The sequence below is a fragment of the Pleurodeles waltl genome, chromosome 5 (genome assembly GCF_031143425.1).
Source record: "Pleurodeles waltl isolate 20211129_DDA chromosome 5, aPleWal1.hap1.20221129, whole genome shotgun sequence".
Classification (NCBI taxonomy): Eukaryota; Metazoa; Chordata; class Amphibia; order Caudata; family Salamandridae; genus Pleurodeles; species Pleurodeles waltl.
Genome location: NC_090444.1, coordinates 1,211,487,693 through 1,211,514,399, shown reverse-complemented (window position 1 = coordinate 1,211,514,399; position 26,707 = coordinate 1,211,487,693). Strand labels below are relative to the sequence as shown.

At 40.9% G+C, this 26,707-nt stretch overlaps 1 protein-coding gene across 1 annotated transcript in view; it reads left to right on the top strand.

Moving 5' to 3' along the window:
• Positions 1 to 26,707, top strand: part of ASCC3 (activating signal cointegrator 1 complex subunit 3) — a 1,806,704-nt gene that overhangs the window by 1,303,917 nt on the left and 476,080 nt on the right. The window contains exons 17-18 of the mRNA XM_069235471.1: positions 3,072 to 3,191; positions 20,095 to 20,259. Of these exons, the coding sequence (XP_069091572.1) occupies positions 3,072 to 3,191; positions 20,095 to 20,259 (285 nt within the window). The remainder of the gene's footprint in view (positions 1 to 3,071; positions 3,192 to 20,094; positions 20,260 to 26,707) is intronic.

Genomic DNA, 26,707 nt, shown 5'->3' with positions numbered 1-26,707 from the left:
CAGAATTCTGCATTATAATGACATTCTCCTGTCAGAGTCATATTCACACTCTTTATTTAATGAAGTTAAGATTCCATGTACTACAAAAACTATTGCAAATAGTGGATGGAAATTGTGCACCGACTTTGTGTGGCCGGCATGTAATTTTGCTATGTAGCTCACATACTAACAGTTCACATTGCAAAATTCCCGTTTGCAGCATGTCACAGAAAGACCTACCTAATATAAATTAATTAGGCAAGTTGTTATTTGTGTCGAACACAAGGAAGGTGGCCTGCAAGGGATAGTCTTGCAAGGGACAGCAGACATCCATCCCTTATTCACCTTCCAAAAAAGTATTTATTTTTCAAAATGGATCCCCTGTTCCTTAAACGAACTGGTTGGTGATGCTTTGAAAAAACGTGTTTCTTGTTTGGAAAGACTTCGGTCCAAGGGATAAGGGCAGCAGGCAATCTTCCCCTAGATCACTGTTTACTCCCTGTGGCTGCCTGGTGTGATCCCCTCAGTTTCCCTTTTGCAAATTAGTTATCACCTGTTTTGACAAGCCAGCTACTTTTCAATGGATTGAAACCTCAATTGCTGTCACAAACCATTGATACATCACATTGCGATTCTCAATAAGAAGGGATCACCCCTTTCATGCCTCTCCTAATTGAGATTTGGAATGAGTCACAAATTCGTTTGTGATTCAGAAAGACTTTTCCAAATTGCAAAAGGGATTTCATACACAGAAAATTGTCATTGTTTGGTCACACACCCTGTGATTTGGCAAATTGTGAAGTTTGCAAATGCAAAATGCTTTAGCTCATCTTGCCAAAATGTGTTATTATATTAGATTGCTATTTATATTCAGGAAAGGCTGAAAGATCAGGTTAAATATCTTATGTCACTTTTTTCATAATTTAGATATTTAAACTGTATATGAGGATATCCCCACCTGACTATTTACTAAACTTATTTTGAAATATTTTGTTAATTGTTGATTAGAATTTATTGGTTTTTAACTGTAGTTATCAGACCCTACAGTTTTATTGTAATATTCTAAAACTATATTGATTTCATTACAATAAATAGGTAAAACAGGAGAAAAGAAATTTAAAGGAAAAAGCGGTAATGCGCAACTCTATCTGACAATGAGAGAACAAACAACGAGTGGTATTCGAACATTATTTCCCTTTTACTGGGTATGCTCACCTTGACACATAATAATGAAAGAGTTGTAATGTGCATGCATACCAAGCTGTTACTAAACACGGTAAATTACATCCGTATAGGTCTCCAGATGAAAAACATTCATAAGTTATGTACACATGGATGGTCTAAAGCCATGGCTAAGGGTTCGACCATTCTTAGCTACATTTTCAGCTCCTGCTCAGCTCAGAAAGTTGTCATTCTTATCCTAGTAGAGTAATAGCACCATTTAGAGGGTAGTGCTGATGCAGATCCATTGGTGAGTGATAGATCTGTTCTAGGAAATGAGATGCACTATTAATACAGTGAGCTAAACCTAAGGATAAACACCAGAAGACTACGCATCCAGCATATTCAGAATCTCTTTTTCAATGTGCACATCATTTCCCATAAATCTTATCAGACTTCTAAGCTTCTTCCTCTGAGTGCAGCCTAAAGTGCTTGCTATTTCGCAACACATGCATCTAATCATTATTTTTGCACTTTAAGTCCTTGAGCTGATTACGTGACCTGGCTGGATCGGTGTTGTAGATGTAGACTAGCTGCATAGAGATTGTTTATCTAATTTAATTACCTATCAAAAATACCCAAGATGGCACAATCTTCTCAAGATAATGTTGTTTCTTTCTACATTCTTGCATCCTCAAACTCCATGCTGCCTCAAAAATATTCTTCACATTCCTTAAATCAGGCATTAAAACTACCTTTATTTAAAACTTCTGTTGGTCACCTCTTCTTTTTTCTTCTCTTTCAAATGTCCCTCTCCTTTCCTTCCATCCAGGGCCAGCTTTAGTGCTGGTGGCGCCTGCTGCAACAAGCATTTTTGGCACCCACCTCATCACCACCACCTCGTATTCCCTCACTACCACCCAGCAAAAGTGCCCCTCATCTCTCTGTAGCCCCTCTCTCGCATACATTTAATTTGTTTTTAAGCGCATGTAAAGGCATGCTTTTCCAATCTACTCAGCAATCCACATAAAATACAGATCTGTTCTTGGTAGCAGGCACTACTCTGTGCTACTTTATGGCAAGTCAAAGCTGCAAATAGATAAAACTCAGATGTCTAGCAGTAGTAGGAACATTATTCACAAGAGTTATCTTGACATTTTTATTGCTGCTTGAAAGCTGGACCCACAAGGAACTCTGTGTCGTTTATTTTTAAATTGTAAGCTATTGCTAAACACAGTGACCCCTCTCAGGTCAGGGTCCCCCTCCAAGTCAGCGCCCAGTGCGGCCGCACAGGTCGCAATGCCCTAAAGCCGGCCTTGCTTCCATCCCCAGCATGCCTCCCTTCTTTGAGCACAACCTCCTCTGACTTTGCTCTTTTAACCTATTCTCTATTCCTCTGAAGGTCATACCTTACTATACTCAATCTCCTCTAACTCATCTATTATTCCCACCAATCATTTGCATGTGCCCACGCACCTCCCCACTAATGATTGCAACGAATTAATCCACTAATAATCTAGCCCATCATAAAGAAACTGAAAATTACTGCATGGAGTGGTCTGCCTGAAAGCACAAGACTAACCCCAATAGCTAACAGTAACCAATAACGCTGCACTAACCACTATCCTTAGGGTCCAGAGCAGCGCGCTGCCCGGGGTAAAGCGCTTCAACACTTCATCAGGGGTAGTAAGTACTATATAAATGCAATTACAATTAAACACTGTAAGGTAGTGTCGGAAAACAAATAACACATTTACCTTCAGGGAGAAAATAATAAATATTCTAGCATAGAACATTTGGCCTTATTTGAATTGCTTCATTTACGTTCTGTCATGTTTATATTGAGTATACAAAATGATGAGTAACCATTGAACCCTCTTGTTTAACTGTTCAGCTCCTCTGTAATGTTATTTTTTTCCATTTATTTGCAGATTGCTTTGGGAACAGTAACTAATGTGGAAGAAGCAGTGAAGTGGCTAAGCTACACTTACTTGTATGTGCGGATGAGAGCAAATCCATTAGTGTATGGCATCAGTCACAAACTTTACCAGGTAGAAAACGTGTCTTAAATTTGAAAAAGAGTAACCTTTTTGTTGTTTCAGTCTTGTCATCCTCGTTTAATGCGATGGCAAATATTTGCAATAGTTACCTCTTGACAGGAGCCAGGCTTTTAGCTGTTAGAAAGGCACTATAAAGTCGTGATGGTTAACCAGTAATAGTTCACTGTGGTGGCACACACTTTCTGTGTTGCAACAGTCCCCATTCACTACATTATGGTAGATACAGTTCAATTTTCTCACATTTCCGTTACTTCAGCAGCCAAGTACTTGCTCAGTGAGTGCTGGAAATCCCTGACACATGTTCCATGGTTTTGCCATTCATCAGAAAGGAGTATTTTCCCTAATGGATGCTGCTTATAAATTAGTTCTGATCATTGCCATAGAAAGTGCGGTTTTTACCAGGGGTTCAGCAAATCTATTAACTTCTTTTTTCCTCAGATGGAGCATCACAGGATAAAGTTCTACTATTTACTCATACCTTTGACACCTGAGAAATGGTAACCAGTAATACTCCCTTTACTCTGCTAACTAGAACTCTTGTTGGTTATGGTCTGCCTAAACTTTTTTTGGAATGTCGGATGTTCTGTTCTGAGGATTATAAAACAGTTGGGGCCAGATTTACTAATCTTTCACACAACGCAAGCTGCTGTGTTGCATTACATTTCTTTGCAAAACCATGCAAGGCGGCTCAAATCGCCCCTTGCATAGTCTTGGAAATATCGACTAGCATTTTGCGTCGTGCCTGCGCCACAAAAGTGGTGCAACCACAAATCAAAATGTTAGTAAATCTGTCCCTCAGTGTTTAAACCCTTGTTCTTGTTTTGCCTTTATAAAGGCAAACAACCGTATTTATAAATGTATGCATTTTCGAATGTACCTGCAAGTTCTGTCAGGTAATATTGTTACTTCATTCCCAGAAATGGCATTACTTGATTCAGATTTTTTAAATATAACCTTTGTGGCCCTGCAGTTTTGCTCTTTATGGTGGGTGTGATCATCCTTTTCCCAGGAGAGCGAAGACATGGCAAAGAGGCTTACCAACCCTTTATCATTTACACAATGCCTGACTGTTGGTTGGTACTTTACCTCCTGGTTCAGACCCTCAGTCACCAGTGGCTGAAACTAAATATCAACTATGAGGGCTGCCAACCATTTAGACATTGTCTTTTTTATTACATAGATGGATCTTATAGGTTCCATCCATCCAGGAATCATTTTGCTCTGCATGGTACTTTCTTCAACCATGGAAAGTACAACTTCAGTGAGTTTTAGTGGCCCATAGGTTTTATTCCTGCAGTTTAAAGGAGGTTCTAGTTGAGAAGCTTTTTTGAAACTACGTGTACCAGTGGCCAATGTCCTGCTTTGAGAATTAGAAGTATAGATTTCATCTTAGAAGTAAAACTATTCTAGGTGGGCATTGTGCTTCAAATTGTAGGATTCTGTTTCAAGAGGTGAAACTGGGTGATTGTGATTACCAAATCTGATGACCTAAGCAGTGGAAGTCCTTCATTCCACCATGAAGGAGCAATGTGTAGTGACTGTCTGGCACCTACGGCACAACCAATGACTCAGTTCTATTACAACATTTACCATTAATGTTCATAGGGGGAACAGTTCTCTCATTGCTTTTGTCTTTCTCGTCGGGAAGATAATAGGTGATTATCCAAGGCTCTGTAATCTCCCAGTTACTTTTTAACCTGTACTTATATCACATAGCAACTCCTTTGCAGAAGTTTGCTTTCAGAATAGACTTATATGCAGGTGACTCCCAGCTTGTATTTAGGCTGCCCATCAACATTGATGCTTCTAACTCAGATCTACCTTGCTCACTGGAACTACAGAAAGATGGATGGTGAAATGCTTCTTAAAGTTGAATCCTCTAACAACAAAACAGACGGGCTAGAGCAAAAAGGCCAGCTTCCTTAGGCAAATGCCCCAAACCAAGTAACTTGGGTATCACCCTTGACTTAGAGTTCCACTAACACCCAAATCATCTGTCACTAAAACCTGTGTTTTTCACCCTTATTCTCTGCAGAGACGTTTTCCTTTACTTTCCCTTTCACAGACAGTCACTGTAGCCAGTGCTTCTATTCAATCAAGACTGGATTACAGCAACACTTTTTACATGGCCGTGATTTAAAAAAAAAAGTGTAGCATGCCTACGAAGACTGTAGAATGTCATTGTTAGACTGCTGTTCAAGTTCAAAGTTCAACAATAGACAGCTGCACTAGCTGCCTCCTAGGACCTGAATTCAACTTATAGCAGCACAAAGCTTTCTACAGACGGAGCCCCAAATTCTTGTCTGAGAACTTTTCAAAATACACACCTGTGCGTAATCTTTGATCCTCTGGCCATTTGAAGTTAACACTAAAGAGATTTAAATTAGCAAATTGGATAGAAGTGTTGCTTCATGATCCAGGCCACCCTCCTTGTGGATCTTATTCCAGTGCTCCATTAGATAGGAGTAAGACCTACTTAAATTCAGTAAGCTTCTTAAAACCTGACTCTTTACTCATTAAATCTTTATATTCTCCCCTTTTCATTTCCTGCTCTAGAACACAAATTACTTCCTATAGCATCAAGCGAGTCTGTTTATGAGTGACAGTGTCCAATATAAAATCCCATAAAATAAAAATCAGATGACCACAAAGTGTCTCCAAAATATTTACAGGTAGTGTGGGATATTCCAAGTAACGTTTGAGCGAATTGTGACAGGTAAATCAGAAATAAAATAAGTCACATTGCTGTAGTACACCTTACTGATCCAATGTCACCTGCAGGATTGCAACTTTCCTGATGGCGACTCAGAGGCTGTGCTGTTGTTTTGTCGACTATCGCACAGCCTTTGCTACAGTGGGAAGAGGGCGGCTCTGGAAGAAGCCAAGAGTCTGGAAAATCCATTGTGGTCTATTTTCTATATAGTAAGTGCATACAGTAATCTGGTTACAGGTAGAATTGGACCCTTTGGGCAGTTATCCATAGAATCAGTGTAATGAAACGACTTAAGCCATGGTTGAGTACTAGTATCTTCTCTTTTGAGTCTTTGTGTCAGATCAGCCAGGAATTTTAAGCCAGCCAGTCCTTCTCACCAAAATCGGAGTCTCATCATCTCCCTTGCCTTATTTATGCTAGTGACTTAATTTTATTGGACCATACAGCAGTACGCCTGCAGAGAAAACTTAACACTCTATCACTATATTCTAGGATTTTTTTTTTAAATGCATCTAGAACAGATAAAGATATAATATTTGAGAGAATACCTAGAGTTGTTGTTTTCAAATAATCTGAAATGGATCTTCCACATGAAAATAACAAGGCCAAGAGCCCTGTTGCAAACAGGGTATTTTGTAAAATTTAACCAGATATATGGTGGATTTTCACTAGTCTGTTTTATGAAATCCTTTGCAAGTGAAATTCTGCACTTGGTCTTGTATGGAGCAGAGTTTTTGTTGTTAGAAGCTGGTTTTATTTTGGAGGCTGTATGGAGTACAGTGTTAAAACGTATATTTGGCTTGCCTAATAGTACCATGGTTCAAAGTATATGGTGAGAATTTAATCTCACATCTTGGTACATCAGGCAAGCTCACATCTTTTGAGGTTCCTTAAGAAGTTGTCCTTTTATGAAGAGACGTCAACTATTTTGAAATTATGTTGAGAAGAAATTCTCATAAATGAAAGGAAATGGGACATGGGCCTTACCAGTAGAGTCAATGGAACTAAAACAATTCATAGAACTTTTGATACAATAAGCCCACGGGTTCAATCTTCCAATAAATTCACTCTGAGAGAATCCTTCTTTAATGCCTACAGAATATTAGATGTGGAATATCTTTCTAAGAAACAGTCCATAATGCTTACCATCAACCCTCATGTCAGGCAGAGGGTTTCCCCTACCTGACAGGTATTCCAAATCTCAAACTGTGCCTAGATTTACTTGAAATGCGACTTTGCTATAATCCGATTTCCCCCCCAATATGAATGGTATAATTGGATAAGCGATAATAATAGACTATGTAAATGTTTTAAAAAAATTAAATGTTCTATCGTCCATGTTCTTATTGATTGTCCTTATTATCTATGCACTCGTTATGTAAAACATTTTTTTTAAAAAGTGTTTTTTTTTAAATCAGATTTGGTGAAGGTGTGTAGCTTTTATTTTTATTTTTTATGAATATGTAATTTCCCAGCGTGAATCTTTTCTGGGTTCACATGCTGTGCATTATTCCACCTTCTAGTGGCTGAGTCTCAAATAATCCTTTGTGTTAGTCCTTTTTCTCGCTCTCGGTTTCTTTTTTGTGCTGTTGTTTGGCATCAAATGACCCACCATTTGGTGTCTAATCCAGCCTCTCCTGATGTCATACACCATTCCTCAGAAGGTTCCATGCATGGTCCTTCTTCAGTTTCTTTTTTTTTCCGCCATAGGATCGGGAAGCATTGTTGAAGGCTCACCAATCACCAAAAGAAAAAGATTTGCTTGAAAGTTTGACGAGGGAATAAACAGAGAAAATTATTGCAAGACTTCACGACGAAGGAAGACAGGAGAATGTTTGTGGAGGGCCTCCCTGTTCCATGTGACATGGAGAACACAGTGATCCAATTTTGCCTAAAGCTTTATTGTAGTTTTGCACAATAGGAGAACCATGAGGTATGCAACATTTGCCCTCCAATAGACCACAGAAGCGACAACTGTGAGGCCTGTGCAGATTTCAAACTGAAGACCTTCAAAGCGAGAGAAAAACAGAGGCAAGCAAACTACTCTATGCAGGGGCAGAAAGAGGACTCTGTCGATGAGCTACCTGGGGTTGTCAAGCAAGGAGGAAGACAACACCGCCGAAGGAAAGGGCTTCAAAAAATAAAATTGGGATCATCAACGTCAAAAACAAACAACATAAACATAAGGCGAAACGTCCGCACGTAACATTGAAAAAACAGATTGAGTGTAAGTCTTGACCAACAGACTCAAAGACGTGAATAGTTGCCCGGAAGCTGAAAATCTCGGTGGCCGAAGGCAAGCAGAGCCTCTCAGGTCCCACATCAAAGACACTGCAGATGGATGGGCTACCGAAAAGGTGTTGGAGTCGAGGGACAATCAAGTTTGGGAAAAGGTGAAAAAGGCGTCATTAGAGAACTCCGACACCAGAAGCCTTGACGTCGAAAAGAAAATCGACACCAACACAACATGGGAAAACGTGTTCAAAATTGAGTGCAAGAAGAGGCATCTCAAAGCCGAAATGTCTGTGATCCTTCCAAAAAAGAGAGAGTTCCATTCCCCTCTCCAAGAATTCAGAATTCCGCTGAAAACTTCAGCGGAGTACATACAAGGGAACAAGGACTCAGAAGGAGTGGAGCCCTCAATTACTCCAGAACCACAAATGGAGCAGGCTCAAGAGATCTTCTATGAAGAAGAGAACCCAGAGTCCCAGGGCATGTTCCAGGAGACAGAGGGGTTGGAGTACCTCGAGACACAGTGGCAGGACCTTGAGACGGATCACCCAGAGGAGAAAACAGACACTTATCCGTCAAGACCTTTGCCTCTGGACAACATTGCCATGTATACCCAGCTAATAAAGGGGGCTGCAGACAAGTATTGGGTACAAGTGGGGAGGGGAAATCTCACACATGATTTCTATTTGAGGTATTGTTACCCTCCAAAAGTAGCGGTCAATACCTGTCCATGCTCCCAAGCATACTGGACCAGAGAAGAGATGCCTTTAAGGAACCTGCTCGCTGTGCCACTGGATTCAATGTAGCCCAGCTATTAGTGTTACCAGAAACCAGTCCCAGGATTATTGATTCAGGTCCAGGGAGGACCCGGCTTGGCAGTTCGGGCTGGACTGTTCCCATGGGGAGGAGGGTCAAGACTGATTTGCATATAGCTGGATCCAAACTGGGATGATGTGAGGAACAGAATAATGATGGATTAAACCAGATCTTTGAGTGGGAGTGAGTGTTTGAAAAGTTTTAACACCCCATCCATCGTTTTATTTTGTGGTGTTGCTTTAAGGAATTAGCATCATACAGGTCAGTAACACCTAGGGCTGAATAGAAATACAAACAGTCCTCAGTAGACCCACCATATGTTCGTGGGACTTTACCAACAGGCTCTATAGTTGCTGCCACAGCCAGAAAGAGGACAAATGTCCCAACAACCTCTGGATCACCCCAGTAAAGTAAGAAAATGAATATGGAGGAGAACTTTTGAGAGGGTACCAGCCACACAATGGTGCATAGCTAATTGTCCACAGGTATGCATATCAGCACCGGGAGGAAATGGCAGAGAAGATTAATCATCTTCCGGAGCAACTCCAGAGAAAAGCAGCATCCCTTGCAGAAGAAGGCAATATCATTGCCAACACCTGATTGAAATCTGCGCTAGATGATACAGACTCAGCGAATAGACATATGATGGCAGCAACCATCCTGAGAAGACATGTATGGCTAAAGGTGTCACGCTTCAAAGATGAGGTCTAAGCAAACACAATTAACACCCCATTCAATGGAGAACAGCTTTTTGGGAGTACAGTGGATGATACCCTGTAGCCCCTAAAAAAGACAATGACGCAGCAAAATCAGTGGAAGCCTTGCAGTTTAAAGAACACCTAAAAACAGGAACCACACCTACAAGGAGACCAGTAGGTAGAGTGAGCTCCCAAGGCACCACCGCACACCAGAGTATTCCAGGTGCAAGCCAGACGCGAACGCCAGTTCATCAATGGCAGTACCAGACACCACTGTGTCAACTCTTTGAGGAACAAGTGACCAGCAGCTGCACCTATAAGGCCATCAACCCCCCACTCCGCCCCCACGCACACACACAACACCTGTAGGAGATAGGATAGGAGACTTCTTCCAGAAGTGGAGGAAAGTCACCTTAAACAAGTGGATACTCAATTTCATCATACATGGCTATTGCATAGAACTAGTAAAACACCCACGAGTAAAGGGTCCAAGGAGAGTTATCCTCACAATACAGGAAAAAAATGATTACAGCAAGAAGTACAAAAACTGGTACAAATGAAGGCAATAGAAAGATTGCTAAAAAAAGGAGATCAACCAGGTAAACTGCTCAACATATTTTCTGTTATTAAAGCAAGACAGATCTCTATGTCCTGTACTGGACCTTAGTTTCTTTAACAAGTTCCTGAAGACAAAAATTAAAAGTGGCAACACTGCAGGATGTCATTCCACAGCTGTAACAAGGTGACTATATTGCAACAATAGATCTAAACGATACATATCTTTACATCCCAAAGAATCACATGCACAAAAATGATTGTGCTTTGTTGTAGAAAGAACACACTATCAATTCAAAGTGCTGGCATTCGGAATAAAATCAGCCCCCAGAGTGTTTACAAAATGCTTAGCAGCACTTCTGCTACACATCTGAGGATGCAAGGGATACATGCATATCCTTATCTAGATGAGTGGCTGGTAAAAACAAACAAGTGCAGAAAGGACTTAAATACGATGGTATCAGTGCGCCACAAACCTGGGTTTTTCCATAAAGAAAGAAAAATGGTCACCGAATCCAGAACAAGAAAAGCTCTTCCTGGGTGCGAGGATCAACTCAACAGAGGCAAGAGCTGAGCCATGCAACAAGAGGATGCTATTGTTGATGCACAAAACTCATCAATACCAAAAGGGTCAGTCTCTGACAATTAGAGTTGTGGGGAAGATGCTGGGGAAAATGGCTTCCTGCATATCTCTAATACCATATGCACAGTTGCACACAAGTTCAATTCAAGAATGGGTCCAGAGTCATTGGTCACAAGCTACAGGGAGTTCGGAAGATCTAGTGGTTGCCATGCAAACAGTACAGGAGGCGATGAAATGGTGGAACAAAACAAACATTGCAACTGGAAGACCTTTCATAGCTCCAACTACAACAGTAACAATTACCACAGGCTCCTATGGAAAGACCCAAAATCAGAGGGATCTGGTGGAGTAGAGGAATCAGTACAACACATAAACGTATTGGAACTACAGTGTCTCTAGTCTTAAAAGACTTTCAGAAACAGCTGTGGGGAAATCATTACTAATTCAAATGGAAAATACAGTAACAATGTTCTGTCTCAAGATATAGGGAGAAACAAAATCCTTTGTACTTACAAAACTAGCACAGGAAATCTGCAGATGGGCCATCCAGATACGAGCATAACATCAATACATCTACCAGGGAAACAAAATGTAGAAGCGGACAAGCTGAGCAGGCAAGCATCCACCCCACACAACAGGGAACGGAATCAAACAGTACTCGAAAAAATCTTCCTAAAATGGTGAGCATCAGAAATAGACCTTTTCACAACACCAGAGAATGTGAAATGCCAATCATTCATGCCCACACATCAACGCCATCACTCCCTGGGGAATGCTCTAGTCAGGGAGATTTGCTTATGCTTTTCTCACAATCCCACTGTTATCATGAGTAACAAACAAAGGAAGGCAGTGACCTTAATACTCGTTGACCAACAATGGGTGAGAAAAACCTGGTTCAATCTCAGACCTTATAGAGATAGCTCAAAACAATGTGCAGAAACCACCAGTGTTATGCAAAACGGGAGGATTCTCCACCTAGAGCCAAACTCAGTGAACTTAGCAACTTGGCTCCTGAGGACATAGTTTGTACTTCTAGGACTTCCAGAGAAGACACAGGGTGTTATCAGAGAAGTAAGAAAACCAACAACAAGGACATACTTCACAACCAAATGGGAAACAGACTAAAGATGGTGCCACAAATCTGGGATACTACAAGAGGCATTACAGTTATACGATACCTCACACACCTACTAGGCAGCAAGTAAACCTATATGTCTCTAAAGGGATATTTTATTTGGCAGAAATAGTGGCCCGCACAAGGGGTCATATAGGAAGAGGTTTCTTCACAACTTCTGTAATCAAAAGATTTCTAGAAAGGGCAAAAAGAATAGCCCCACCAAGAAGTTAAGCAAGTTAACCAACACCTATGTGGAGCTTAAATGTAGTGTTAACCCACCCCATTAGGAAACCCTTCGAATCACTTCACAAGGCCTCTCTAAAATTGGTGACACCTAAAACAGCATTTTTAATCACAATGATATCTTTCTGAAGAGTGAGTTGCAAGTGCTCACCATCCAAGAACCATACATGGAAATACACAGACAGGATAGTCATGAGGACCAACCCACATGTCCTACAAAGGTCATATCACATTTTCACATTGACCAGACAATCCAAATGCCTAGTTTCCTCCAGCAGTCCAAGACTCAGGCTGAGAGAGCACTACATTCACTAGATGCCAAAAGAGTGCTAATGTACAATATAGAGAAAACAAAATCGATAAGGAAAGGAAAACAACCCTGTATCTTTTGCAGACAATCACAAAGGAAAACCAGTTACTAAAACACCATTGAAAGTTGGATTACTCAGACAATCCAGATGTGCCACACAGCAGCTGGCATTCAACTACTGATCAAACCAAGAGCACACTTAACTTGTAAAAAAGGAGCTGCAATAGCCTTCCTGCCAAATATCCTGTGCATGAAATGCAGGTCATCAGTGCACACATTCACAAAGCGCTACTGCATTGGCATACAGTTGCAGAAGGAAGCACGAGTGGGACGGAGAGTACTGAAACATTTATTTACAAGCTCAAACTCATCTCCAACCCAGCCTCCACTTGGATAAAAAAACACTACAAAATCAATGCAAAGCCTGTGAATTCAGAAACGATTCACACTGCAAAACAAAATGGTTTCTTATGTGTAGGAGTAGTTTTGCAGCTAGAAGAATTCTCTAGATTCACACGCGATTCACCCGCCTCTCCAAGAGATGACCGATCAGAAGTTAACAAAGAACGTACAGAATATACAATAAAGGAAAGTCCAAAAAAAGAAAAAAAAAAATCTGAAGATGGTGACCATACATGGAAGCTTCCAGTGAGGGGCGTGTGCCGCCGAGAGGCTGGATTACACACCAAATTTTGGGACAGTTGACACCCAACATAAAAAAAGAGAGAGAGAGAGAAAGGACTAACACAATGGCGAATCCCGGATTCAGCTGCTAGATGGCGGAATAATGCACAGCATGTGACTCCAGAAAATTCCGCAAGCTGCAGAATTTTCTCCTACAGGTGAGAAACCATTAAATTTTTTGATGTTGCAGCTGGTATTGAATATTTTAAAAATGTTTATTAAAAAGAAGTTTTAGCTTCAAATTATGTCATTTTGAAATGATCGATTATGTGATTGGTATATGCTCTTAATGATGATATTTATGTTTCATGGACATATGCCTTAATAACCTTAAAACGAATTTGATAACGTGAACATACACGAAAACATAAACGTTAGAGTAATTCTCTCAGTCAGATCAGGGCATTTTGAAACATATGTTAACAAACCACCATCCCAGTTTCTTGCTTTATGTTACTTTAAATAAAGTGTCCTGCATTTTTCTTATGCTCTCTGAACTAGAACGTCTTTCAGACAAACGTAAATGCTTCTGAATGTTTTTTTTTCATTTTTTTTTTTTTTTTTTTTTACCTAAACTGTTCCATGTGTACTCTGTGCTGATGGTGGCTCATGTTTCTCTACCCTTCATACACCTCAGATATCTTAAAATCTTTATCATGTGGTTGCATTACGTGCCAAAAATATTTTTGCACGGACCTCCGTTATCAGTCATGGGAAAAAAGACCCCTGCACTTAGCCAGCAAATTTCGTTTTCATTTTTTTCATTAATACTGCTTATTTCTTTTTCCAATTCTCGTCAACTTCCACATACGCCACTTCGTTGGTTTCTAGTGTTTACTGTTGGGATAACATAAACGCCAGTGCACACAGCAACGTACAACCGGGGAGAAAGAAAAAAGCTGGCCCTGTGGCACATATAGCCATGCACATTGAGGTCCACCAAGATTCATAACAGGATGTAGCCATACAAATCCAGGATAACAAATCACTAAACAAAACACTCATCTACTCCAACCTTGCTGCCCACTATCCAACAAGACTCACCTCTTGAAAAAGAGGAGCACAAAATATAAAATGTCTTCAGACTAGTTGGCTTCATCATAACGTCGAAGACTGCTCAGATTGTGAAGACACTTTGGGACCTTAAAAGTGGTACTCAAGCACTGAATAATCTCTATGTATGATAATCAAATTAAATAAGATCATTCATTGGCTAGATTTATAGTCCAAGGGGCTCACCAAGTAAGCATACCGGCTATCCAATAGTCTCCAAGGAGATTCCAAGCAAAATCATCATAGCTTCATCACGAGCCATCTGGACCAGGCAGCTTGAAAGTTAGATAAATACCTAAAATACAGTACATCCTTTTAGGTTTGTCCTGGAGTTTGTGAAAGGGTGTATACCTCATTTTCCTTTCAGCTTAGGCTTCAGAGTGAACACAAATTTATTGGCATCTGGGATCAGCATGTTTACAAATTCATAAAAATGTGTGTTACTGTTCAATCTGATTTGAAGTCTGAAACCTGATGGCTCCACGCAGAGCTTTCTTGATGTATGTGCTTGGCTCGCTCTCTGCTGTATTTACAACGCCTTGTGCTGTCCCAGTTTGTCTGTTCGTTTTTGCAACTGGGCTGATTTGCTGTGTATTGTTTTTGTTTTAATTATGCATCTCATCTAGGTTTCACAAGAGTTCTAATAAAGTGCTTGGGATATTCCAGTGCATGTTTGTCATATTTAGTTGTGCTTGGAGAGTACCAAACCTTATGTAAAAGGAGACAAAGTGTAACTGTAGTACTTGTCACTGTTCTGAATAAACCTTTGTGCACTAAATAAAGTTGTATTGATGATTCACACAGATGTAGCCTCAAATCATTGCTCTTTTGACTTGGCTGGAGGTAACGTCACTTTTTTCGATACTTATAACTGTATTCGTGAGTCACTTTGTGTAAGTGGCGGGCAGAATATATAATTGTTTTTGCACACCTGCCCCTGCTATCTGTTGCCTCTCTTGAATTCTTGGCCAAAATTCGATCTTGAATATTTCTCCTCTTCACCACTCTTGATATTCTCCCTGGGCACTTGTTACCTGTAACTTAGCAGATGTAAGACCCTTCTTGTCTTGTTTTGCCCATCTTACATCCTGGATGGCCTATTTAAGCTTTTCATGAGTATTTGATCTCCATCCGACTGAGTTTTCTCTCCCCGTCACAAATTCTTTCTGGAAGTCTTCATTATATTAATGATTAACTGAAGGTTTGAAGGAGTCGGTTGCATAGGAGGACAAACAATGGCTTGAAATTCTTTATAGCATGCCATTGTACACGTTTGTGACTGTCGCTAAACACTTTTTTGCTTCTTCGAGTTTACCTGTGTTGACATCTCTGCTTGTACTCAAGTTGCCTTCTGCAGGAATAATTGAGAAAATAGTAAACATTGTTTCTCCTGCACTTTACATATTGCTTCCTTTTGCAAAATTTCCAAGTGGTGCAATCTGCTCCCAGTTATTTTCTACTTATACGTCTGAGACCGAAACATTTAGCTTTACAAGTTCTAGGCTAGATGTCTGTAATTTCCCTTCAAGTTCAACGCTAATACCCTCAGGGAACAGCTAACAGCTTGTAATATCCTTTCCCAGGAAGTATTTAGCTTCCACCAGCACGGTCCTAGATTCATTGTCTTACATAATGTAGTGCATATTGCAGGCTTCACTGCCATCTTGGACTGACCTGTAACTGTCATATTAGAACTCAGGTTGTTTTAATCATATTCATGTTTATTTCATGTGCAACACTGGGTCACCATTAAAGTAATCAGAACTTTATTTCATGGTCTGCCCAAACTCCACCTCCTGGCACGGCAGGCATACGATGCTTTTCAATAAATGAAAATTAGATCAACTGCTTGCTGTGATTTATGGCTCTCATACTCGCTGACATCTCCGTATGTACTTGAGCAATTAGGAGAAAGCTTTTTGGTCTCTGAATCAGAAACTTTAGTCTGTGCATTATCAAAGGAGAGTATCAATTTAGAAAGGTGTTCATTTCATACAGCGGTCATTGTGGACCTGTTATTGGTACTGCAAATTCAAGTTCTACCTCTCCAAGAATTCTCTCCTTTCTTTGGATCAACATCGGACTCCCAAAGGTGGAATTTAGTCTTATTTCACAGAAGTGGAATTCAGTCTTTCTCCAGCCAAAAGTGCTGAGATTGGTGTCATAACTGAAAGAGACAGGGGGGAGGAAGGGTTGATTATTGGAAAGAATAGGAATATTTTAAGGAGTGAAAATGGGGGAAGGTGGATTTCCAGATACTCCAGTTTTTCTCAAACCTGCATCTTTATCCCACGGAATTTTACATATGAAGACTTATAAACCTCCCATGGATCTAAGAGATTCTTTGCCCTGAAGCACAGTAGCTCCACCGATTGGCATGGCTGCTCACAATCGGATGAGGTAGTAGATAACATTTCTTTTTTGCTCTTAACGGGCTTTCTAATATCTGATGGACAGTGGATCTCAAAGCTTCAGCTGACATTAGACTAATCAACCTTTCAGCATGCCCATCGTTGATGATTGCCAGGGATGCAGGACTGGGCAAGGGCAAAGAGAGATGTTTTTCACTTCTCTGGATGGCCCCTTTAAAGGTAGAATCTCTTGGTTACCTCTCCAACAGAACTCTGATGATAACTGCAAGATTGCGGAGAGCTGTAGGGCATTCCAGATTGCTTATTCAGATCTCAAAGAATATTTAGTTGAAACGATTGAACAAGAATCAGCAACATAGTATATTATATACAGAACTTCCTGATAGTGAACATGGCCTGCCATTTCACTTGCCATACGATGTGTCAGAAATCTCTCCACAATGTAAAGCCTTACATTATGTTTTTCAGGAGTATCTGCCGATGTGTAGCCAGCAGTTTCTTCATCTTCTACTCCATATGTGTTTTTCCTACCATGATTTAAAAAAAACAACAACAAAAAAACAGTTTAGATCACAATTTCTAAAACAGCCAATACAATTGAAGGTATAGGTTTTATGGAAATATTAAATTCCAATAGAATGCAAACTACGTTTTTGTACAATAAAAAAAATCAAACACTCTGGTGATACAGTAGCCGTATCCTGTTCAATCATCAAAACAGCAAAGTCACAGTAGTCATTCGAGGCCTAAAAAGAAGTACCTCACGCTGGAAATTAGCTTAAAATCTGTCACCTTTGGTAATAAGGGTCATAAAACCAATTACCAAATGAAAATGTTATGTTCTAAAAAGAAAAACCAAGCTTAAGAAGAAGCCTTAGGACTAATAGCATAGAAGAGGGCGGGAAGTACGTCCTACCCTCCAGTTGGTTTCACCCCTATATGCTTGTCTGCATACAAAGTGAATACTTTATTTATTTGTGGTATCAATTCTGTTAAAATAGGGAAAATGTAATTAGAAATTAAAATAAATCGTCCAAAAGTACTAACAAATGTGTGCACAGTGATGTGTGTAATTTCACAGGCAGTTAGCTACGTGCCTCAGTGCTGTAGTTCCAGTTTCCTGCTAGTGTGAATCAGTGCTTAATTTGTGCTTGTTGTGTCCGGTGCTGAGCACCAGCACTAATTTTTGAGGGCTGTGGCTTACTCTTCTGCCTCAAGCATTTGCTGCGAGTAAAAGACACATATGGGAAAGATGGATGAAGGGAAAAACGAAAAAGGGTCACAAAGGGAGAAAGTATGAAGCTGCAAGAGTGAGCTGAAGGGGCAGGAAGTGGCTTTATATGGATTGAAGAGGCCGAGATGGTTTCAGGATTGCGCCGCCTCAGTATTCCATGTTCACACATTTAATTGCAGCAGCCGTGGGTTTAAGAGGAGGGCTTTGAGCACCGGCACCTTTTTATTTACAAATTAATAAGCACTGGTGTAAATTACACTAACAGGTATATGGGGGCTGAGGATATTTCTGCCAATAATAATAATGGAGTAATGCAACATCGTTTTTATTAAATAATACAGATTTTTTGAGATACTAATTTATCTTGTTACAGTATAAGAAGGAGAGGGGATTTCTTACCTCTGGTATAAAACTGCTGCGTGTTACCCGTGTATTACACGGTAACGCTGCTCCCCGTAGAGTTGAAAGAGCAGGCGAGTGGATGGCAAAAAATACAACTTGATACTTTAAAATTGAAGACAGGACTCCATGTAAGCAGTATATCAAGGGCTAAAATCATTTGCAATCCAGTTAGATGAGAAAGCTGCCATGTTAGGTGTCACGTGTCACATGAGCACCGCCGTGATGGAACATTAACTGTTGCAAGCACAGAATAAAATAACACGTATCATTGTAAGAGTTTGGTGCCAAAATAACATCTATAATTTGAGAAGATGATTCCCATTATATATGGCCAGTGTATATTTAAAACAGACCAAAAGGGGTAAATACATTAGTGCAGGTGCCCTGTTTCTTTATATGCAAACTGGTTGAGCATTACATAGGATAAAAAAGAGTCTATGATTGACTGACTTCGGGTATTACCTTAATTATGCATCCAATGGGTAAAAATAAAGTTGCTCTAGAAGAAGAAAGGGATTAGCCTCCAGCTCAGTTGGTACTGGTAAAAGGATACATGCAAGGGTGGAAAGGAAAGCAAAAGAAAACAGGGTTGGACAAAAAAACAGTCCTGAAGTACCAGATGGCCAGCCACCAAGAAGAGGCGCTGCTCTGAAGAGGATCAAAAAGAACATACAGTAATACAATATACAGATAATACGCATTTTAGGAGAAATCGTAAGTGACTGTACAATGGCACAACTAACATTTTGATCTTTGTAACCAAAGAGTATATTTATAACAGCTTACCTACATGTACTGGTTTAAGTACATACAACAGGAGTACAAGTCTAGATATCGCAAAAAGCCATGTCAGGAGAGAATGTGGCCTGTACATACCTATATTTCTTAATCGTAAAAATAGAAAATAATCTGATTACATGTTACTTACCCAGAAATTATTGACGTTCATCACCCGAATTTTGTACACACTTGAGAGCCCTTACCTTCATTATCTGTCGTGCCCTTACCCTTCCTAACACAGCACCCAACCCCCTTCTTGGGGCTAGGTTTGTATGATCAGTGCATTGAGACCTCAGTTTTGCCTCAGGCTCATTGCGCTCTGTCTGTGCTTAGAGATGTGATGAGTTAATGAGGGATTGTATTATATTGCACCATTTGGCCTCTAAATTGAGTGCTTCGCCATATGATCTCTGCTGTTTTTCATCACACCATGCCTTGAAACTCTACTATCTAATTGGTTAATTGTTTGCGTCCATTGTATGTAACATTTTCTCTAGTCCAAAGGCCTATGTAAAGCACTGTTGCTTTTAACTTCTGAGTTGCTTCTGTCATCTCTGTGCTTTTCACTCACATAAATAGTATTTGCTAAGTCAAAAAGAAGCACTGCATGCAAAATATGAATACCTAGTGACAATGCATCCCAGTTACAAACTTAAAGTAGAATGCAAGAGACAGCATAACCCTCCATTTTGTTCTATCATGAGTGCCTAAATTAGAGGCCGCACACCAGTTACCTGCAGAAAACCCAAACTAGACACACACATACATTTTTTTATTGATGTATATTTTATGATTACAAAAAGTATTGTTGTACTATCAGTGTTGAGTATGTTCTACTGATTATATACCATGGTGAAATCTGAACCGTCATTATTATCATGTTCTATTGATTATATAGCCCGGGCTGAAATTTGCGTAACTTTGTCTGAGTATGAAAAGTTTGCATCTGTCGTTTTAAGAACCCAAAATTCAAGAACCTGACATATGTAGTGGTGTAAATGTTTTGGAAAGAATAATCCCAGCTGTAAGAATTTGAATATTACCATGAACAGGGATGTTATAATCTGCTGCATTGTAATAGTGTTGGGTCTTTCGTCTCTAGATGGATCCTTTGCTTGAAAAACATAGAGAACAGTTGGTAATTGAAGTTGGACGGAAACTAGACAAAGCACGCATGATTCGTTTTGAGGAAAGAACTGGATTTTTTTCGTCAACAGACATGGGACGAACCGCCAGCCACTACTACATCAAATATAATACCATTGAGGTACTAAACTATTTACCTATTTATGTGGTATGTTTATGCACAGGATGTCAAGTGATCTGATAACATGTTCTTGCACTACAGCACAACTTGCTTGGTGATTAACATTTTCTTCTTTCTCAATAATTTAGAAAATGTGGCAATACAGTTGTCTATTTCGATGGTAGGCTCCCTGTGCTGCCCCAGCATTACCCTTATAAAATCTCCAAACACAGAGAAAAGAACTCCGGCGCAAAGCTGCTTAGTTGAACAGCGAGGCTGTCCCAAAAACTGCAGGACAGTCACTAATCAAGTATTCACTGCTCTGCATAGGGAGCACCCCCATGATGGCCTCCTGGGGCCAAATTTACATACAGTTTCTCAATCTGTGTTGGCCCCAGGAGGCTAAGGGCACCACTATCATACATTTTAAGTAGTGGTGGGGGCTACAGGGAGTGCAACAGAAGAAAGAATGTATTGATTAATCCTATTTTTCCCAGGTCCCAGAAATCATGACCCGTCCATCATTTATTAAGCGCTGCTAAGGCTGAAACTTTAGTTTACAGCCTATGAGTGTAAGGACCTCTTGTGGTTGGTTCTATGGGAGCATTTTATGTGGTTTTAATGTGTTCATGAAAGATTCAGATACATGTAATGATTTTAAATGCTTTATTAACAGTATATTGCTAAGTGACATTGCAGTGCTTTATTGACAGTAATGATTGGATTTAAACATGGTGATTGGTCTCAGTGACTAAAGTGGTGATTTTTAACATGTGGTTTACTGGCTTTTAATATGATGAACCTTTGACAAAGCTCGTAAGCTTTCCTTGTATTATTGTTGTGCTGACCCCTTGACAAAGCCAGTAGGCCTGCTTTATTTAAGGCAGGCGACTCCAACTAGTCGATCTCAAACTACCAGTAGCTCACAGACCGCTGCAGAGTAGCTTGCAGCCTTGAGTTCCTTTTTTAAATAAGCATAATTTCTAACTTTTCTTTTAAAGTTAAGGGAAGGCTGTGTTTATTTTACATTATAATCAAGCTGCATATAGCAGGGCCTTATAATGAGCAGTGTTCAGTCAGATGTATGACCTAAGCTAGGGCACAGAGGTGAAGAACTGAAGCACTGAGATAATAAGTCATTGTCATCTCATATTGGAGCGTGAAAACAAAATAATGCTTCTTAATGCTTTTAAATGGGAGCAAATTTAAAAAAAAGATAAAGTTACGTGAAAGATTAAGATAACTCTTCATTTTAATTTTCTCACAATTCAAACACAACATTTACAAACAGCAGGCCTCTTGCTCCCAGTGGCCAGTAGACAATGTGCCATATTTTAAATGGAAGAAATTTAAAGGGAAGGTAAATATTTCAATGAAATATTATTTCTAATGTTTTTCTCTACTTTCAGTTAAGCAGATTATGTCTTAATGTTTTATAACACGTGTTTCTTCGCTCTAAATGTCTCCTGTTTAAACAGATTGCTGTATATTACTATGGTATCCCTTTAACTCAATAGAGACGTACTGTTCCAGGAGAAAAGACCCTGTTCTACCAAATAGGACAGACGCCTTCTTGGTCCCTTAATGGATTAGCCTTGCAGGAACAGCAGCCCTCACTCACCAATAGGTGACATGTTTCATCATTGGGCCATGCTCCTCGTCAGGCTGGCACTGCAGTGCCTGATGGGCACCGCTGGAGGGCTCTTTGCCGGAGATCTTTTTAAGAACAAAATGCCAGTAGTGAATGGATGGGAGAGGGGCTAGAACAAAAACCGTTGAAATTGGCTATGGGCATCCAAGATAACTATCTTTAATGTTGCCTGACACCCAATGCCAAGGTTAAAAGCAGAAAACGGGAAGGCTCAGAGTCTAATGATCTGATCCCTTATCAAAAGATTGTATCTTTACTGCTCCAATTAGAGGTGTAGATGTTGAGGGACTGTGTGGGGCAATCCCTGCACTACAGAACTATTGATCATGGTCAACATGTTTTTCGCCTAAGGACGTCTCACAGATCTAGTGGTAATTTATCAGGACCTATTTTCATGCCTAACCCCCACTAAGTGAGTAATAATACTCTATTATTATTTGTTGTGTAAGAAATCACTAAAATCTTACACTGAAGCTGTGTGCTTCTGAATCAGGGGACCTAATTGAACAAAACAAACACAAGTAAGTTAAGATCAGCACCTAGTAAGCACATATTTGTGTGCACACCTGTTCCCATAAAAACAAGTGTTCATGGTGTATGGTGAAACTACAAGCCATATTCTTGCACAACGTGGGATAACGTGAACATGTATTCATGCTCAAAACAAAAGAGGTGCATCAGACGCCAAGTTATTTTTACCCTCCTAGGTCAGGAATACGGGTCCCTTGGGAATCACATGGATGCTGGCTGCTCCTCTTTCAAGACAATTGAGCAAATATAGTCATAAAAACATGAGGATGATGTCTAGATACCCTCAAGTCCTCATGTCTAGGCGTACTGAGTTTACAACATCTAAATATACATAGGGTATGTAAGATCAAAAAGGTTAGACCAGTGACAGAATACCTGCACCTAAATCAAGTTGATAACGTCACTGCAACATCTGAAATGACATGTTTGATGGCAACACTGTGTATGGCAGGGTTATCATTGGATTGTGGGGCCCGAATAGTTCTTGACTGGGTTGAGGAGGATATTGTACCCAGAGCTCCTGAGCATGAGAATTTGCCCTCCAATCCCACAACCATATCAGGTGATGCTTCTGTCTTAGCAAAAGGAGAAGGCCTTGCTCTGGAGTCTCTACACCCTACACCACCAGTGTGGAAATTGGGTTGCAACAGTTAAATGAACTCAGTCTGCTGTCTGCAGTAGTCGGTTATCCTTACAGCTTGATGTTGTGATAAAGTCTGTTAGAAATTGTGTTGTTGGTTGACTTGGTTGTGAGCCCTTGTCAAACAGCAACCACAATCCTTGTCAGGGTAAGGCAGCAGCAAACCCCAAATTAACCTGTGCTCACCTTGACACAGAGCAGTCAGGCTTAACTTGAAGGCAGTGTGTATAGTATTTGTGCACAGTAAAACAGTAAAAACACCATGCAAAAAGATTCCACACTATGTTAGTAAAATAAAGCAAAATGTAATAAATAAATCCAAACCAAAAACGACAAAAGTCCAATAAGTAGAACTTGAGTTATAAATATTTTAAAGATTAAACTGTAAACTAGCGCTTAGAAGCAAGAAGCGCAAACTGGAGATTTTTGGCTGCACCAGGCTGGGACAAAGTCAGTAGTTGAGGCCGACAACGATGGAGAACGGGCTGGCTACAGGGATCCACTTCGGTCCGCAGAACACAGTACCTTAAATCCTGGTGCATGGTCAGTGTGGCATGGCTTTGCGTCATCCGATGTCAGTTCCAAGCAGCTGTGCGTTGAGGTTTTGCAGTGCTTTGCTTCACTTTGCGTGGGTCCCGGGAAGCTGTGTAGCGAGGCTTGGCTTGGCATTGCGTGGGTCCCGGAGAGCTTTACCGCAAGACGCTTGGGGTCGTATTGCATCATTTCTGATGAACTGCCAGCTAGGTGGGGAGGCTGGCAGCTGTGCAGCAAGGCTTTTTCAGGGCTTCATGTTGCTTTGCATCAGTTCTGATGAAGACCACAGAAGGAAGAGAACCTTAGGCCCACTTCCAAGGGTCCAGGCTTGGGGTAGCACCACTTGGTGGGCCAGACTCACAGATGGCAGAGTCTAGGTGCAGAAGCAGGGTGTTTGGAAGTCTGTAGTCCATGAGACTTAAGGTCAGGAGACTAGCCAACCAGCCATTGGAGCCACACTGGGTTCAAGTGATGCAGACCCAGTGCTTCTCAACCAGGCGGGGGAACACCAGTCAGCAGAGCTGGGCTGGAGTCCAGCAAATCAGCAGTCCTTCAGTAGCACAGAAGTCTTTCTTCCTGGAAAAGTATTCACAGGTCCAGACCTGTACTGAAGTTGTGGTGTCAGAGGTCCAGTACATATATCCAATTTGGCCTTTGAAGTGGGGGGAGACTTCAAAGACAGGCCTTTGAAGTGCACAGAGGTTCTGCCCTTCCGGTCCTGTCTCCAGACTCACTGCAGGGGTTAAGCAGCCCTTTGTGTGTGGACAGGACACAGCCTGTTCAAGTGTAAGTGAGGTTGTTACCAGCTCCTCCCTCCTATCCTGGCTAGGATGGCCCATCAAGTCTCACCTAAGCTCTCATTATGTGTGGCTGTCTAGGAAGAATACGCAAAGCCCAGTTGTCACCCCACCGCAGACATGAGCAGAGACTGGCAGCAGGCACGAAATGGCTAAAGTCAATAAATGACAGCTTTCTAAAAGTGGCATTTTCAGAATTGCAATTTAAAATTCAACTTCACCGTAAGTTGTGTTTTTAAATCGTGATTGCAGAGCACCAAACTCCAAGAGTGTGTCTTCCACATTGTGAATTAGACCTATAAAATATGATAAGGTAATCCTAAATGTTATCCTATGCCAGAGATGGGCCTTGCACTAGGGAAAAACGAGTTTGACATTTTTCACCACCAGGACATGTAAAACTTTAAAAGTACATGCCCATCCTTTTAAATACATTACACCCTGCCCTCTGGGTTGTCCAGGGCCTACCTTATAGGTGACTTAAATGTATAAAAAGGGAAGGTTCAGGCCCATTTTGCTAGATTGATATGGCAGTGTAAAACTGCACTCACAGGCTCTGCAGTGGTTAAAGGGCTACTTAAGTGGGTGGCACAATCAATGGTCCAGGCCCACAAGTAGCATTTAATTTACAGGCCCTGGGCACATATGGTGCTCTTTACTAGGGACTTATAAGTAAATTAAATATGCCACCTGGGGATAAGCCAATATTACCATGTTAGGGGCGAGAACAAAAGCACTTTAGCACTGGTTAGCAGTGGGATAGTGCACAGTTACCGATTACCAGCAAAAACAAGGTCAGAAAAATGGAGGAGGTAGGCAAAAAGTTAGGGGGGGGGGGGGCCGTAAGGTTGTCAGGTCTAATAACGTCTATCTACGCTGGATGTTTGTAGAAGTTTGTTGTCTGGTGTGGTCCTTATTTTATGAACCCTCTGCCAGCCAGCTTTTCAGAATTATTGTTTTGTTTTATCACTGGCCTAGCAAAGCCTTGCAGTGGGAATGTTTAAGGGCCATCTCTCTGGCCTTTCTACATTTACCTGATCAACCATCTCTGTTTAAATCACCTGGTATGTTCCGTTTTATCAATAGTCTGACTCTAATGTTTCCCAAAGCTGTTCATAGTGCCACAGTGGGACCTCAACTTAGGTCCCACGGTGACTTATGTGCTCACAGCTGCTCACTGTGACTACTAGTGCTCAAAACATCTTCCTAATTGCCAACACCTCTGCTCCCTGCATGAGTGAACTGCAGGTGCCCCTGGTGCAACCGCTGTACACCACCTTCTTTCCCGACAAGTTAGTGCTGGTGTCCCAGATGGCCTCCTTGCCCAAAGATGTGGTGCCCTTGCACATTTGCTAGTCCATCAGTCTGCCAACAGTTTTCACTCCACTTCATCCTGTAAAGGAGAAAGAGAGGCTCCATCTGCTTGACTCTGAAAGGGTGTTGAGTTTTTGCATTGCCACACAAGGGACCATGCTGCAATTGGACAGCTCATTGGAGGATTTTCTGGTGCAAAAAAAAAGGAAGGGGATGCACAAAAGCACCATGTCAAGATGGATATTCCTCTGCATAAAAATCTGCTATGCAGTAGCCCTTAATGTCTGCAGGCTTGTTCCCCCTAGGACAAGGGATGCTACAACTGCATCACCATAGGGAGATCTGCCGGCTGTGAGTTGGTGGTGTCAGTACACACATTTAGCAAACACTCACGCCTTGACAGACAGATCTGACAGTATAGCATTTTGTACCCTTGGTCTTGCACAATTGTCTTGTCTGACTCCACTCACCAGACCCTCCATGTCTGGGTGGGACTTCAAAGGTATCTTAAATGTGAGGCATCTATTGTTAGAAATATCCATCAGTAGAACAACTTACTTATCTTCCATAAGCCTCTTTCTAGTGAGTACTTTATCTAACTGCAGATTCCTCAATACGTCCCACCTCCCTGTTAATTGGAGTGAACTTGTATACATCCATAATAAAGTTTGATGTTAGGCTGTGGCATGCAGTCATGTGCACTGTTAGTACTGCTCGGTGTCTGGAAGATAAGAAGGGAATAGTTTAAAAAACTGACCTCAGCACGCAAGGCTGGCATTTGTGTGCAGCTCTGCTCCACCATTTCTTGGGCAGTCATTGCGGAGCCATATGGCGCCACTTGTCAGCACGCAGTGGCATTGGTGTGAAAATATTTCAGATCGATTCTGTTGCCTGTGTATATTATTAAGATGAGGAGCACATTGTGTTTTGGGCCCCACAGGTTTGGCAGGTGGATTCTTGAACCACCCACATTACATAAGGGTGACAGGAACAAAACGTCCA